General features: G+C 51.2%; 1 protein-coding gene across 1 annotated transcript; it reads right to left on the bottom strand.

Annotated features, from left to right (window-relative positions):
• Positions 1 to 8,553: 8,553 nt before the first annotated feature.
• FEV (FEV (ETS oncogene family)) lies at positions 8,554 to 11,847 on the bottom strand. The gene is made up of 3 exons (XM_006867820.1): positions 11,636 to 11,847; positions 10,844 to 10,918; positions 8,554 to 9,137 (listed from the first exon to the last, which is right to left on the bottom strand). Exons 1-3 carry the CDS (start codon positions 11,685 to 11,687, stop codon positions 8,554 to 8,556), a joined length of 711 nt encoding a protein of 236 aa, XP_006867882.1. The 5' UTR covers positions 11,688 to 11,847.
• Between the last annotated feature and the right edge of the window lie 1,992 nt (positions 11,848 to 13,839).

Genomic DNA, 13,839 nt, shown 5'->3' on the forward strand with positions numbered 1-13,839 from the left:
TTCCACGGCCTCTTCTGAATCCAGCTTGAACCTCTGGAAGTTGTCTTTCAATGTATGATTGTAGACGTTTCTGTATTACCTTGAGCAAAACTTTACTCACTTGAGATATCAAAGATACTGTCCGATGATTTCCGCATTCCATTGGGTCACCTCTCTTTGGAATGGGCACAAATATGGATCTCTTCCAATCAGCCAGCCAGATAATTGTCTTCCAAATTTCTTGGCAGAGATGAGTGAGTGCCTCTTGTGCCACCTCACTTTATTGAAAGATTTCAATTTTTATTCCATCAATTCCTGGTGCCTTGTTTTTTGCCAATTTCTTCAATGCACTTTGGACTTCCTCCCTGAGGAGGTACCTCTTTAAATGGTTGAACATTAACCATTCCTTTTGGTACAATGACTCTGTGTATTCCTTCCATCTTTTATTGATGCTTTCTGCATCATTCAATAATTTGGGCAACCAGGGCTGTAACCTTCCTAAAAGGAGCTCTGATAGCATAGTGGTTAAGAATCAGCCTACTAACCTCAAGGTTGGCAGTTCCAAAATACCAACTGTTCCGCGGGAGAAAGATGAGGCTTTCTGCTCCAGTAAAGATTTACAGCCTCAGAAACCCTATGCAGGGTCGCTATGAGTCAGAACCGACTCAATGGCACTTAACAACAACAACAACCTGACTAAGGATACTGCATTCGACCCTAGTCCCTTTATAACTGATGAGCTGATCACACCTGGGGATGATCACATTATTACAGAACTGCCAAATTAGTGAGAATCATGGCCCAAACAAGTGATACTTATAAGGGGAAACACAAGCCAATACAAGGCATTCCATCCTTTGCCCCTCACATTCATGTCCTTGCCACATGCAGAACACTTTTACCCCGTCATTTCATCTCAAAAGTCTTAAATCAAGTAGAAAACCAAATTCCATCTAGAGGCAAAATTCCTTTTTGTCTGTGAACCTGTGAAATCCAGAATACAAATAACTGCTTCCCAAGTACAGTGGTGGAACAGGCACAAGGTAGACATTTCCATTAACGTGGGAGAAATAGGAGGAAAAGAAGGGGTAATGGACAACAGAGAAGTCCAAAACACAGCAGAGAAATTCACATTAGCTCTCAAGGCTTGAACATAATCCCCTGTTCTCTGAGACCATCTAGACAGAGTTCTTGAACATAATCCTCTGAGACCATCTAGACAAAGGCTCTGCCCTCCACACTTGGAATGTTGGCCACACTGTGTGGATTCTGGATAGAAGCCCTTGGTCACCTTTTGGGCTTACTGAGACAGAAATTCTGCTCCCTCAACTTTGGGTGGCCCCACCCTTCTAGACCATCTTAGGGCAACTCCACCTGCTCAGTCACATCAGGCCCCATTCTTCTGACCCATGGCAGCCTTGGACCCCCTGGCACACACAGAGTTTTGGGCAGTAGATCCAGCCCCATTCCCTTGGCACTGAAGAACTGGAAGCAAGTTGGTGAGGACCTGACTCTTGGAAACGCAGGAGACTGTAGCCCCACCCTTTCCAGAAGGTGATGTTTCCACCCTTTGAATTTCCAGAAGTTATGACCCTACTCTTTGAGACTGAGGCAACTCTGCTTCCAATGCTCCTTGTTTCTTCAGCTTCTGCTTCCTGGTCCCTTGCCTTAGTTATCCGGGGCTGCAATAACAGAAGTGCAATAATACAAGTGAGTGGCTTTAACAAACAACTTGATTCTCTCACAGAATAGGAGACTAGAATCCAAATTCATAGCACTGGCTCTAAGGGAAAGCTTTCTCTAGTTGTCTGCTTTAGGGAAAAGTCCTTTCAGCATCTGTAGGCCCAGCATTCCTTGGGGATCTCCATGTGTTTAGGCATCTATTTACCCAGGTCCAAAGGATGCACTCCACTCCTGTCTTCTTCCTCAGTGGTTATAGGTGCCAATTTTTTTTTGCTCATCTCTCTCTCTTTATCTTTGTAAGATGTTTCAAGTCATAACCGTGGGAAACTCCTTTACATCAGATCAGGGTTGTGATGGGATTGAGAGTAGTGCAGCCCACCCTTAATCATTTTATTAGTTGATCACATCATGGAGAATCATCACATAACATCTTTACAAGATGACACTCATTTTGGGGGAACACAACTCAATCTATGACAAGCCTCTTGAACTGGCCCAGGCTTTGCCCTGTGATGGCAAGTGTTAGAAAGCTCTTTAGCTCTACCAATAAGTGCCCAGAGGCAATATATTCTGTGAGGAAGAATCCTGTCTGGAGGCATTCTGTGGGTCAGGTCCCATGACATCTTGCATGGGACTCCTTGTCTCCATTTCTCTGCCACTGCTGCTTGCCATTTGCACCATCTTTGGTGTTACAGCTCTCCTTACTTGCGTCTAAGTCCTCACCAGCATTTCTGTTGACATCCATAATTCCACCAACAGTCTCATTAGGGAAATCGAGGCTTTTTCTATTGTTGCTGTTGTTAGGTGCCCTTGAGTCAGTTCCAACTCAATGCGACCCTGTGCAGAACAGAACAAAGCATTGCCCAGTCATGTGCCATCCTCACAATTGCTGCTGCTGCCACTGTGCCAATCCATCTCACTGAAGTGGAGGGTGTCTTCCTCTTTTTTGTTGACCCTCCAGCATGATGCCCTTCTTGAGGGAATGGTCTCTCCTGATAATACGATTGGCGTATGAGAGACAAAATCTGGCCATCCTGGCTTTTAAGGAGCATTTTGTCTGAACTTCTTCCAACACAGATTTGTTTGTTCTTTTACCAGTCCATGGTACTTTCAATATTCTTCTCCAATACCATAATTCAAATGCATCAATTCTTTCTTATTCATTGTCCAACTTTCACATACCTATGAGGCTATTGAAAATATCATGATTTGGATCAGGCTCACCTTAGTCCTCAAACTGATATCTTTGCTCTTCAACACTTTAAAAGGTCTTGTGCAGTAGATTTGCTTAATGCAATATGTCCTTTGACTTATTGACTATTGCTTCTATGAGTGTTGATGGTGGATTCAAGCAAAATGAAGTCTTTGACAATCTTTTCTCCACTTATCATGATGTTATTTATTGATCCAATGTGAGGATTTTGTTTTCTTTACATTGCAGTACATTCCATACTGAAGCTTACGGTCTTTGATCATCATTAAGTATTTTGAACCCTCTTCTCTTCCAGCAAGCAAGGTTGCATCATCTCCATATTGATGAGTCTTCCTCCCATCCTGATGCCACACTCTTCTCATATAATCCAGTTTCTCAGATTATTTGCTAAGGCTTTTACTATTATGCACCTTAAAATTTTTTCCAGCCTCTACCAATTACCCAATTTCAAAAATGCTTCCATGTTTTAGGTATCTCTTGGAAAAGCACCCCATTGTTCTGACACCAGATTCTGTCTTTGATGTATTGTTGTTGTTGTTGTTACGTGCCATGGAGTCCGTTCCGACTCATAGTGACCCAGTACAGAGTTTCCGAGGTTGTAAATCTTTACGGGAGCCTCATCTTTCTCCTGTGGGACAGCTGGTAGTTTCGAACTGTTGACCTTGTAGTTTGCAGCCTGATTCGTAACCACTACACTACTAGAGCTCCTTTTTTGATGTATAGAGATATTATAAAAGAAATATTGTGAGTGGGTGGCTTAAACAAACAGAAATATATTCTTTTACAGGTTAGGATGGTGGTGGTAGTGGTGTACCATAGAGTCATTTGGACTCATGTTGTTAAGTGCTGTCAAGTTGATTATGACTCATAGCAACCCTGTATAGGATTTCCCCATGAGTGACTAGTGGGTTTGAAATGCCTACCTTATGGTTAGCAGTTCAGTGCTTATCCTACAGTGCTATACCTGGACTCACAGCGACCCTATTATGTGGTTTCTGAGACTTTAAATCTTTACAGGAGCAGAAAGCTGCATCTTTCTTCCGAAGAATGACTGGTGGATTTGAACTGATGTCCTTGTGCTTTAGCAGCCCAACATGGCATGTAACCCCCTATGCCATCAGGGTCTGAATTCAGGATATCAGCTCTAGAGAAATGTTTTCTTTCTGTGTGTGTGTGTTGGCTTTAAAGGAAGGTCCTTGTCTTCTTTTAACAGCTGTCAGTCCTGCATTCCTTTGAGATTCCCACGTGTCAATCTTAGACGGCATCAATCTTCCCTTAGGTCTAGGAGGATCTCAGCACAGGGACCCTGGGTCCAAAGGATGAATTCTACTCCTGGCTCTTGTTTCTTGGTAATACTGAATCCCTCTCTTCTCTGCTTGCTTCTCTATTTTCTCTCTTGTCAGGTAAAAGTCTACACCTCCGCAAAAGTCTCCTCACAGACTTAAGTAAGGGGGTTGCATCCCACACTAATCCCCTGATTGGCTGATCACATCAAATCACATAATGAGGTGATGATTACATAACTGCCAAGCCACTGAGAATAATGGCCCAGCCAAGTTGACAGTTGTTTTGTGAGGGCATAGTTCAATCCATGACAGATTACTTCCTTCCATATGATGTTTTAGGGGTCCTTCTATATTGTAGCTCTGCCAACTCTAAAAGTTGTATCTTTCTCTGAATCCAGGAAGCATAAAGGGAACAAGAGAGCATGGAGAAAGTACACCCACTTCAAAATGCCTTGGCCTGAAGGCAACATGTATCTCCTCCATTCATACCAAGTCCTTGAAAAGTTAGCCCTTGGTTGGGCAACCATGGTTGAGGAGTCAGAAAAAACAGGTCCTAGAATACACCCGGAAACCTTGGCAAAGTCATCTCACATCTTGGGTTTCAGTTTACTTCTGCTCCAAGACAACAAAGTTACCTATCTTCCATCTTCCTCCTCAAGCTCCAAGTGGTTATTCTGTAGCATAAGCACAAGAAGGAATGAGCTACAGTTATTTCACCAGTGACAAAATGAGGGAATATAGGGAAAAGGCCAGAACTTCAGGGAACAGGACTGGACCCCAGATGGGGAGAACGAAGCAGTAATAGGATCAACACCTCGGGTCATGAGAAGAGGTATGCGTGTGGGTAAGAGTTTGCTTTCATCAGGGCTTCTGTGGAGTCAGACTCCACCCAAAGTTTGGAGACTGCAGAGACAGAGAAGCTACCAGGACCCAGATAGCTGGCAAAGAAGATAACCATCTAATGCTGAAGTTGAACTTGTCCAGAAAGACCATCTTGGACAAATATTTTCCAACTCTTGTTTTTCAGAACAGGGAGAGCTTGAGTAACCACAGGAGTTCCACAGAGCATTTTGCAAATCCCTGGTCCAGCCTCATTACTTCAGTGAGATGATAAAATGGAATCCCAGAGAACAGATGTCATCATCTAAAGGTCAATGAACAAGTTTGTTGCCTAGCTGGGACTGAAATTCGGGTTTCCTGGCTCCTAGTTCTGCACCTTGGCTTTTCAAACTGGTTGTACATGCAGAAAAGAACAGAGGCCAGGGGCACCTTAAGGATGTGATCTCATAGGAACAAAGATTCCGAATCTGTCAACACCTCCCTCTGCTATCTGTATGCTGGAGACTCCCCCTTTACAAACTCACAGGATTCCAAGAATCTCACATCAGCGAAGTCACCTAGACCACCTCTCACTTCCCAATGTAAGGGTCACCTGAGCAGTCTTGTGATAGAGAACTTTCCATTGGCTCATATTAATAGGTCTTATTTACTGTAGTTCCAACCATGTGTCCCATTACTGTTTTTCATTATACACACCCAGGTCCTCTGCCCCAGGACAGTCCTTGGAATAATGGAGGGTGACTTCCAGGCTCTCCTCCCCACCCCCCTATGATTTTCTAGATTATATCTCGCATTGTTGTTGGCTTTCTGACATTTCTCCTCTTCATTTCCTGGTGCACTACTCTGTATGTTCTCCATTTGATCTTCTCCTGAAAATGCCTCATGCTCTGGGGACAAAATTACTAAAGCAAGTGGATCCCTACCTGCATTCTAAGCGCCATCACTCCATCAATACATCCCTAGATAAAGGTGTTTTTCAGCCTTTGCACCCTCTAGGTGGAATTGTAACATCGTTGACTAAAACATCAGTAATTTACTGTTTTTTTGACACTGTGGTACACCTTGCTGAGTCCCACCCTTTCCACTCTACACACTCTGTCTTTAATTTAAAGATAGATCTAAAGGCAGGGCCTCACAGTCTTCCCAGGAAATTTTGCATTATTCTATTCAGACCACAATTCCAAACAGCCCAGATCTTCCAGGATCTTAGTTCTGGTTCCCCTCACCTCAGTTTCCTTCCCCCAGAACAAATTCAAGCCAGTCTTCTGTGTCTTCATTCAAGTCACTGATCCCCTCACCAGACCACTCTTCCTCTGGCTCATCTACTCTTTCAGCATGAAAGAAACATGAGTCATCCCATCCCATGAGGTATGTAGGGAGATTAGAACCACATAGGCCATGCTTACACTAGAATGTTAGATGACTGGAGCAGAGTGTCAGTGGAGTTTAAAAGACAGAGAAAGACAGTGAGGAAGAGTTATCAGAAATGGCCTTGTTTGTCTCCTCCCCATGCTTCATTCTACTCTTCATCTAACAAATTCTGCATGTGTGCTTTTCCAAATTCTCTGTGAGACTATGTGTTATTTGTAAAACCAGAAAAAAAAATAAACAGAAAATAAAAATAAAATGAAAAGAAGACTCTTCTCCTGGAAAACTCACCACCCTCTTGGGGAGGGGCACTTACCATTCCCATGTAACAAGAACTGTCTTGGCTTCCAATTGAATTTTCCTTCCTACCCACAGGGTCCAAGGCATCCTCCCACCTACCAGGGAGAAAGCCGGGGAAAGAAATACCAGCACCATAAGGGAGTGGTGGGGACCATCACCATAAGGGGCTTACCTGGTCTACTGGGCCCCAGCTCCCAGTACCAGGCAAATTCACCCCCACCCCCTCTTGTTGTTCCCGCCTAAGGCACTTTTCCTGCCAGCAGGTTTTGGAAAAGACCCCCCCCCAAGCGGTGAGGGAAAAAAACCAGCCAGGAGAACGACCCACTTAGTCCACTTCCAGTGGCCGGACTGCCTAAGGAGCCCACGGTCCGGGGAAGCCCCTGACCCTTCCGGGACTTGGTTTACCTCCCTCTGACCAGCAGAGGGCGCGCGCCACCCGCGAGAAGCAAGATGTCGCTCCAAGGTGAGACCGGATTGAAAAGGAAGCAGAGCCCGAGGAAAAACAAGTGATGGAAATACTAACACAGGGGTTAGGTCGTGAATGAGGGTGAAAAAGAGTCGGAGTGAAAGTGGAATGAGGTGTGAAGGTGGAGGGAGGTGTGAAGGTGAGAAAGAGATGTAGGTGGAAAAGGGGTGAAATGGAGGGAACGAAGGTTGAGACGGGATGAAGGTAAGGCGAGGTGGGTTGAAGATTGGGATGAGGTGAAGGGCTTGGGTGAGATGGGGTGTAGGTGAGCTAATGTTGAGATTGAGGGGTGAAAGGTGGGTTAAAGGCTAAACCGAGGCGACCAGAGTCCGGATGTAGAGAGGGCGGGACCAAGCCCACCCACCAGGGACTCCTCGTTTCTATCCTGCAGCACTCAAGCCTGCTTCGCCCCCTACTCCCGTTTCTCTCAAGCTCTTCCTTGGCCAGTCTTTCACCTCAGGTTTGGCCTTAGCCTCTCCTCTCCCCGACACCTCCCCCTCAACACACACACCACCACAAAATATATATATCTGACGCCGCAAAGAATAGAAGAAGCATCCGAGAGCTCACGAAATTTAATGGGGCATGAAGGGAATAGAAAGATATTGGGCAGCCCTGTGAGAGAATGGGACGAGTGGAAAGGGCCCCCAACCCCGGAAACTACAGTGAAGTATATAACTGGAGGGGCGGTCAGAGGCCCTAACCAAGCCAAGTCAGGCCCAGGGAAGAAATGCTTGGCAGAGTCTCCACATGCTGGGGTCAGGGCAGCTCCATGGAGGAGAGAAAAGACGAGGAAATACTTGGAATTCAAAAGAGAAGATCAACCTGGCAGCACTTTGAGAAGCCAGGCCAAAGTGTAGGTGGTGGAAGAGAAAGACTGAGGGGCCAGGGAACACCCCTTGGGGCTCTGGGGACTTGGAAGAAGGGAGTTAGGGAAGCCACAGTCGCCCTCCTCCCCAGGGTTTGGGGAGTGTTGATGTTAGCTGCCATTGAGTCACTCCAGACTCACGGTGACCCCAATGGCTTACAGAGTCGAACTGCTCCATAGGGCTTTCCTGGTTATAATCTTTCTGGTAGCCAATTGCCAGGCCGTCCCTTTCGCTGATCTGCTAGATGGGTTCCATGGGTTAACAGTCGATGACAAACCGCTGGCGACAATCAGGCTCTACTAAACCTGATGTCATGGGGCCATTCTGACTCATGGTGAGCCCATGTGAGGCGGCTGGACATCTAGAGTTGAAGGAATGTTAAGGACGCTTCAGGGCCCTCCTCCCCAACTGGGTGCATCGCGGGTGGGGTAACATGTAGAATTAAAGGAGCATTAAGGGAGGCTTCGGACCCTCTCCCGCAGGCACAGATGACGTTGGGCAAGGCCCTGGGCATCTGGGAGAGGCGACACGGTCCCCCGGTCGCCCCGTCTAGTGGTAATGGCCCCCTAAGTGCGAGGCAGCGGCCACTGTGCCGAAGGGCCCGGGCGGGTGCTGCAAACCCGGGCTGGGGTAGAGCGCGGCCGTGGCAGTGGCAGCGGGGCCCGGACCCGGCCAGTAGGAGAAGCCAGCGGGCGCAACGCCGGCCGAGGCGGCCATGAGGTTGAGTTTGGAGAGGCCGGGGAAAGGTAGCGGCGCGAGGCCGGCGGGCAGCTTGTAGAGCGCCGCGCCGTCCTGGGCTGCGGCCGCGGCCGCGGCAGCCGCGGCAGCTGCATGGGCATGCGCGGGCGGAGGCTGGCAGGCCTGAGCCAGGCCCTGAAAGTCGAAGCGGTAGGCGTAGCGTTTGCCGTGCACCTTACTCATGATGTTTTTGTCGTAGTAGTAGCGCAGCGCGCGGCTCAGCTTGTCGTAGTTCATGTTGGGCTTGCTCTTGCGCTCGCCCCAGCGCCGCGCCACCTCGTCCGGGTCGGTGAGCTTGAACTCGCCGTGACCGCCCTCCCACGCGATGCAGCCGGCATTGGCGCGGTCGGCCAGCAGCTCCAGCAGAAACTGCCACAGCTGGATCTGCCCACTGCCTGCGAGGAGGGGATGGTCAGCCCCGGGTGGGAGGGCAGGTGGGAGCTGGGGGCTGAGGTGGGCTGGAGACCAACACGACCCACCTGGAGCCGGCGTCGGGGAGGGAGCGCGCGCGCGAGTCCAGCCCAGCAGCTGCGCGAGTCGCGAGCGGCCAGCCCGGCGGGGAGGGTGGCAGGGTGGAGGGAAAGAGGCTATTCCGAGGCGTGGTCTCCAGCCCCGACTGCGCTTTGGCACAAAGAAACTACACCGGTTCCGCGGGGGCATGGCTTGGTGAAATCTGGGTTGAGGAGCAAGGAGCATCGCTGCCGCCTCATAGAGGCAACAGCACACAGAAGCGCACGGCTTTCCGAGACAAGCAGCGGCCGATTGCAGCCTTTTATAGCCGTCGCTGCCGGACGCCCTTATTCAGCGCAGGGCCTGCGCAGAGGCAAGAACGGTCCTGGGCGGGTGACTGACTGGCTACGCCATCCCTCCGCCAAAGACCCAGACGGGAAGGGGCGACGGCGACAGTATTGCCCAGTCCCTGTTCTTCAAGGCACACAGTTAGATAGTCCCGCCTGAGATGTAGAAGAAGGGCCGGTTGGCTTTCTGGTGTTAGACAGATATGAGACTGTGGCCCCTAGACGTGAGAGATGGGTGGGGTCTTAGGCCACTCCCCACCCCCGCCGCCGCCGCCGGGTACGCAGAGATCTCCTGCGCTGTTTTCCTTTGGCCCTGTTTCGGAACAGACGGGATTCCCGGTGTTCCAAGGTGCCTTGGTCCCCTGTCTCTTCCTGTCCCTAGCTCGTCTACCTGCAATTCCGGAGCTCGGAGTTGCTAAAGGCAGGTTGTGAGACGGTGGAACCCTAGAACTCCTGCTCCCCTCTCTTGGTGCCTCAATCAGACAAACGTGATGGAATTACAAACACGCACATTAAGAATAAAACGGATTTAACCTCGAAACCGTCTGATCTTTGCCTCAAATCGAGACTGGCTAAATCCTTTCTTTTTCAACGACCTGTTCAGAACCCAGACACTGCCCACCCCTACAACCTCAATCCCAACCCGGCAATTGGCGGGCTCGAGGTCGTGACTGCAGAGTTTTAGCATCAGAAGCAGAAAGTTTGGGATAAAAACGTGCCTCTGGCACCGATGGGGTAGCAACATCAAATTGTTCCTGCTGGCCTTCCTGTTTCGTTTGGGTAAAGGAGTTGCCAACCTTGTTTCTGCTGTTAGTGTAACTTGGTGGATCCAGGGTTCTGGCTTAAGCGGGGGCTGTGACTATGCAAAGCCAACAGGATTTAGCGCCCCACAGCGAGCCTCGGAATCAACTGCCAACGCCCGAGCAACCTGGACATTACAACCAGTGAGGAGAGTAATTCTGAGCCCTTTGGCGACTGGTGAAGTGAACTTGAGCGTCTGCTGCCAGTAGGGAAAGGACACCAAACACCCCAACCCAGGCCCCAGGGCCCGGAAAACTATACTCAGCAGAGTAAGGCTCTGGGCAAAATCCTCTCCACCTGTCCCTCGTCCGCAAGCTCAGCACTAGGGCTCTGAGGAAGCAGGAGTGGCCACGTTCCTCAGGCCCTCCAGCGATTAGGCCCGGACCCTGCGCTTCCCAGGGCCGGACTCGCACCTGGCTCCCACCCTCTATATTCTGGGCTTGGTACCCTGGCCGCCAATCCACTGTTCTCATGCTGCCTGCCCAGTTCTCCAGCCAGCTCACCTTTCTGCACCGCGGGACTCAGCGGCCCCCAGCCGGGACTCTTGCCGTCCTTGAAGAGACCATCTCCAACAGGATCTGCAGTAGCGGAATAAAGTAGTCAGAAGGGCCACGATGCAGGCGGAGGTTGTGGGGTTGGTAGAAAGGGCCCCAGACCAAGGATCCAGGGGTGCCGTGGTCCCCGAGAGTAAGGCTGGGGGTCCAGGCAGCCCAACTCCTCCTCCCCGAGCCAGCCCCGGCGCGCGTGCTGCGCAGAGCCCCTCTGCAGCGCCCAAGTCAGGAAACGCGTCCAGGAAAAAGGAAATCCGCTCTCCGAACGGGCCGGCGGGAGCCTTATAAAGCCGAGCGGGGGTGCGCCAGCGAGCCGGAGCGCGGGTAGCCCAACGGGGAAGAGAGGAGGGCGCCTGGAGGGCCAGGCCGGTGGGGACACGCGGAGCATCGAGGTGAGGAGAGGCTAGGGCTCAGGGGCGGCGCTCAGCCGAACAGTCTTCTGACATAGCGCACTGAGGCCACCACCAACCGACCACCCCTGCTCGAGGCTATTTCGGACCCAGGTCTGGACCAGCGTCCTAGACGTCCCAGGATTCCAGTCCTCTAGTCCCCACAGCGAAACTCCTACGCTCCCCATGTGCCTTTAAGGTCCCCTTTCCTTCCTTCATTGCTCAGCGCTCCCAGCTGCGGGAGTCGCCGGGCCTCGTCCCTTTCCCTCCGTTCCCGGCGTCCCCTTCCTGTGCCGGAGCCCAGACTTCCCGTCCCGGGTCCTGGTGCCTCTAACCCCCGGCTGGTCCCTGGTACCTGGCAGGTACATGTTGATCAGCAGGGGCTGGGAGGCGCCGCTCTGTCTCATCGCCGCCGGGGACTGGGCGGTGGGATGTGGGGGGGCACGGGTAGGGGATCGCGTCAGGCTTCGCGCTCGGGGCACCGATCCCCGCCCGAGGCGCCCGCGGGTGATGGGGTGGAGAAGACGGCGCTCGGTCCAGAGGGGCCTGGCGGGAGGGGGCAGCCTGGGTGTGGCGGGGGTGGGGGGTCCTTGGGAGCGACGATCCTAGCTACCGGGCTGCTTGGAACTCTCCGGCCCCCGCGCGTCAGGGGCTGCAATTTCCGTTTTAATTAAAGCGCCGCAGCCTGGGCCCCCCGGACCCGCCCCCGCCCCCCTTATCGGCCCATCGCAATAATGTCTCCAGCGCGCGGCGTCGCAGCCAAGCGCACCATGCCGCCCCCAGCGCCCCACAGCCAGGAGACCGCGGGGGATGGGCCTGGGCGCCCGTTCGGACAGCGGCGGGAGCGCCTGGCTTTTCCGCCTCCCTGACTCTCGGCAAACAGTGATGGGGCAGAGGTGCCCGCTCCACCTCAGACCCCCGCGGCCACGGCCCCATCCCCAGAGCTTCTCCCCGCCCCTCCCACCTCACCCCACCCTTTCTCCCCGCCACCCAGTTCCCGTCTCCAGGCTGCGTTATCTGCATCTTCACTTTTAAATTTCCGCTTCCCTCCCTCTCGCCTGTCGCTGCGCTCTCAGCCAGCAGCCGTTGCTCCCTTTATCTCATTCCCCCCTTTGCGCCTTCTCTCCCCCTTCCTCTCCCACTCTTCGCTCTTCCCTAGAGACCCGATCCCCTTCTCAGCCTCTCTGGGGCTTTTACCCATTTCCTGACATCCCACAGCTTCCCAGCCCTAGGCCATCAGGCGCTGAGGCGCACCCCCTCCATACTTTCCTTAGGTCTCTACTTCCTCTACTGTCTCTGCCTCCTTTCTCTCCTACCCCCATCTCTCTTCCAGTTTCCTCTCTCATTCTTCCACCTCCCTTTCTGATTCTTTCAGTTCCACAATTATTGCCACCCATTCTTCCCTGTCCCCTGTCACCCAGCCTACCACCCACCCTCACTTTTCCCAGCTGCATTTGACACCTTGCTCTAGAACAGATAACAAAGCTAAGACAGGGCTGAAGTATTCAGTTGTATCGATTGTGGACTGTACAAGGCCCTGAGCCAGGAACCAGTGGAGACAGAAATCCACCTGGAAAAAGGGATCCCTTTCCTTAACTTATGCCAGAATGCTGATGTGTTATTAGCTGAAGGGACTCCCAAATTACCTGTGGCGCTTCCAGGTTCTAGAGAGACAGGCTAAGGAGGATGAAGCTGAAGCTGAGGTCCAGCCCACCCTCTGCAGCCACCCTTGGCTACTGTTACAATCCTAAATTCAAGGCCCTTCTCTTTCATTACTTAAGTCCAAGAGGTGAGGAGACCTGGGGCTTTGGTGTCCCACAGAGTGGGGCAAACTGGGGGAATCCTAAGACCCCATAGGATCCTAGAAAAATAGATTTGGGGCTTCAGATTGTGGACATGGAATCTAGCGAAGAGCTAGAGGTTGGGATGATCCCTGCACTGCCTCCCTCTGTCTTAGTTATCTTGTGGTTAAGTGTCTTTGAGTCAGCTCAGATCCATAGCGACCCTGTAAAGCATTTCCAAGGAGTAGCTGGTGAGCTTGAACCAGAAATACCACATCTGGAAGGCTATATCAAATAAGAACGTATATTCTTACAGTTTGTTGTTGTTGTTAAGTGCTGTCAAGTCGATTCCGATCCAAAGCGACCCTGTATAGGGTTTCCAAGGAGCAGCTGGGGAGCTTGAACCACGGACCTTGCAGTTCAAACGGCTTTGCAGTCTGGGGCATTAACCCACAGCACCACACCACGACTCCATTCTTACAGTTTAGGAGTCTAGAAATCTGAATTAAAGGTCTGGCTCAGGGGAAGGATCTCTCTCTGTGTTGGTTCTGAAGTAAGGTCCTTGTCTCTGAGCCTCTGCTCCTAGTTGATCATAACGTGGCGTGCATATCTCGGAACCCTCTCTCTTCTCTGCTTGCTTGTTTAATCTCTTTATACCTCTAAAGAGATTGACTCAAAATACACCAACAGGAATTCAGTCTCCTGGTGTGGTGCTGTGGGTTAATGCCTCAGACTGCAAAGCTGTTTGAACTGCAAGGTCGGCGGTTCAAACTCACCA

Source organism: Chrysochloris asiatica, unplaced genomic scaffold, assembly GCF_000296735.1.
Source record: "Chrysochloris asiatica unplaced genomic scaffold, ChrAsi1.0 scaffold00110, whole genome shotgun sequence".
NCBI classification, from domain to species: domain Eukaryota; kingdom Metazoa; phylum Chordata; class Mammalia; order Afrosoricida; family Chrysochloridae; genus Chrysochloris; species Chrysochloris asiatica.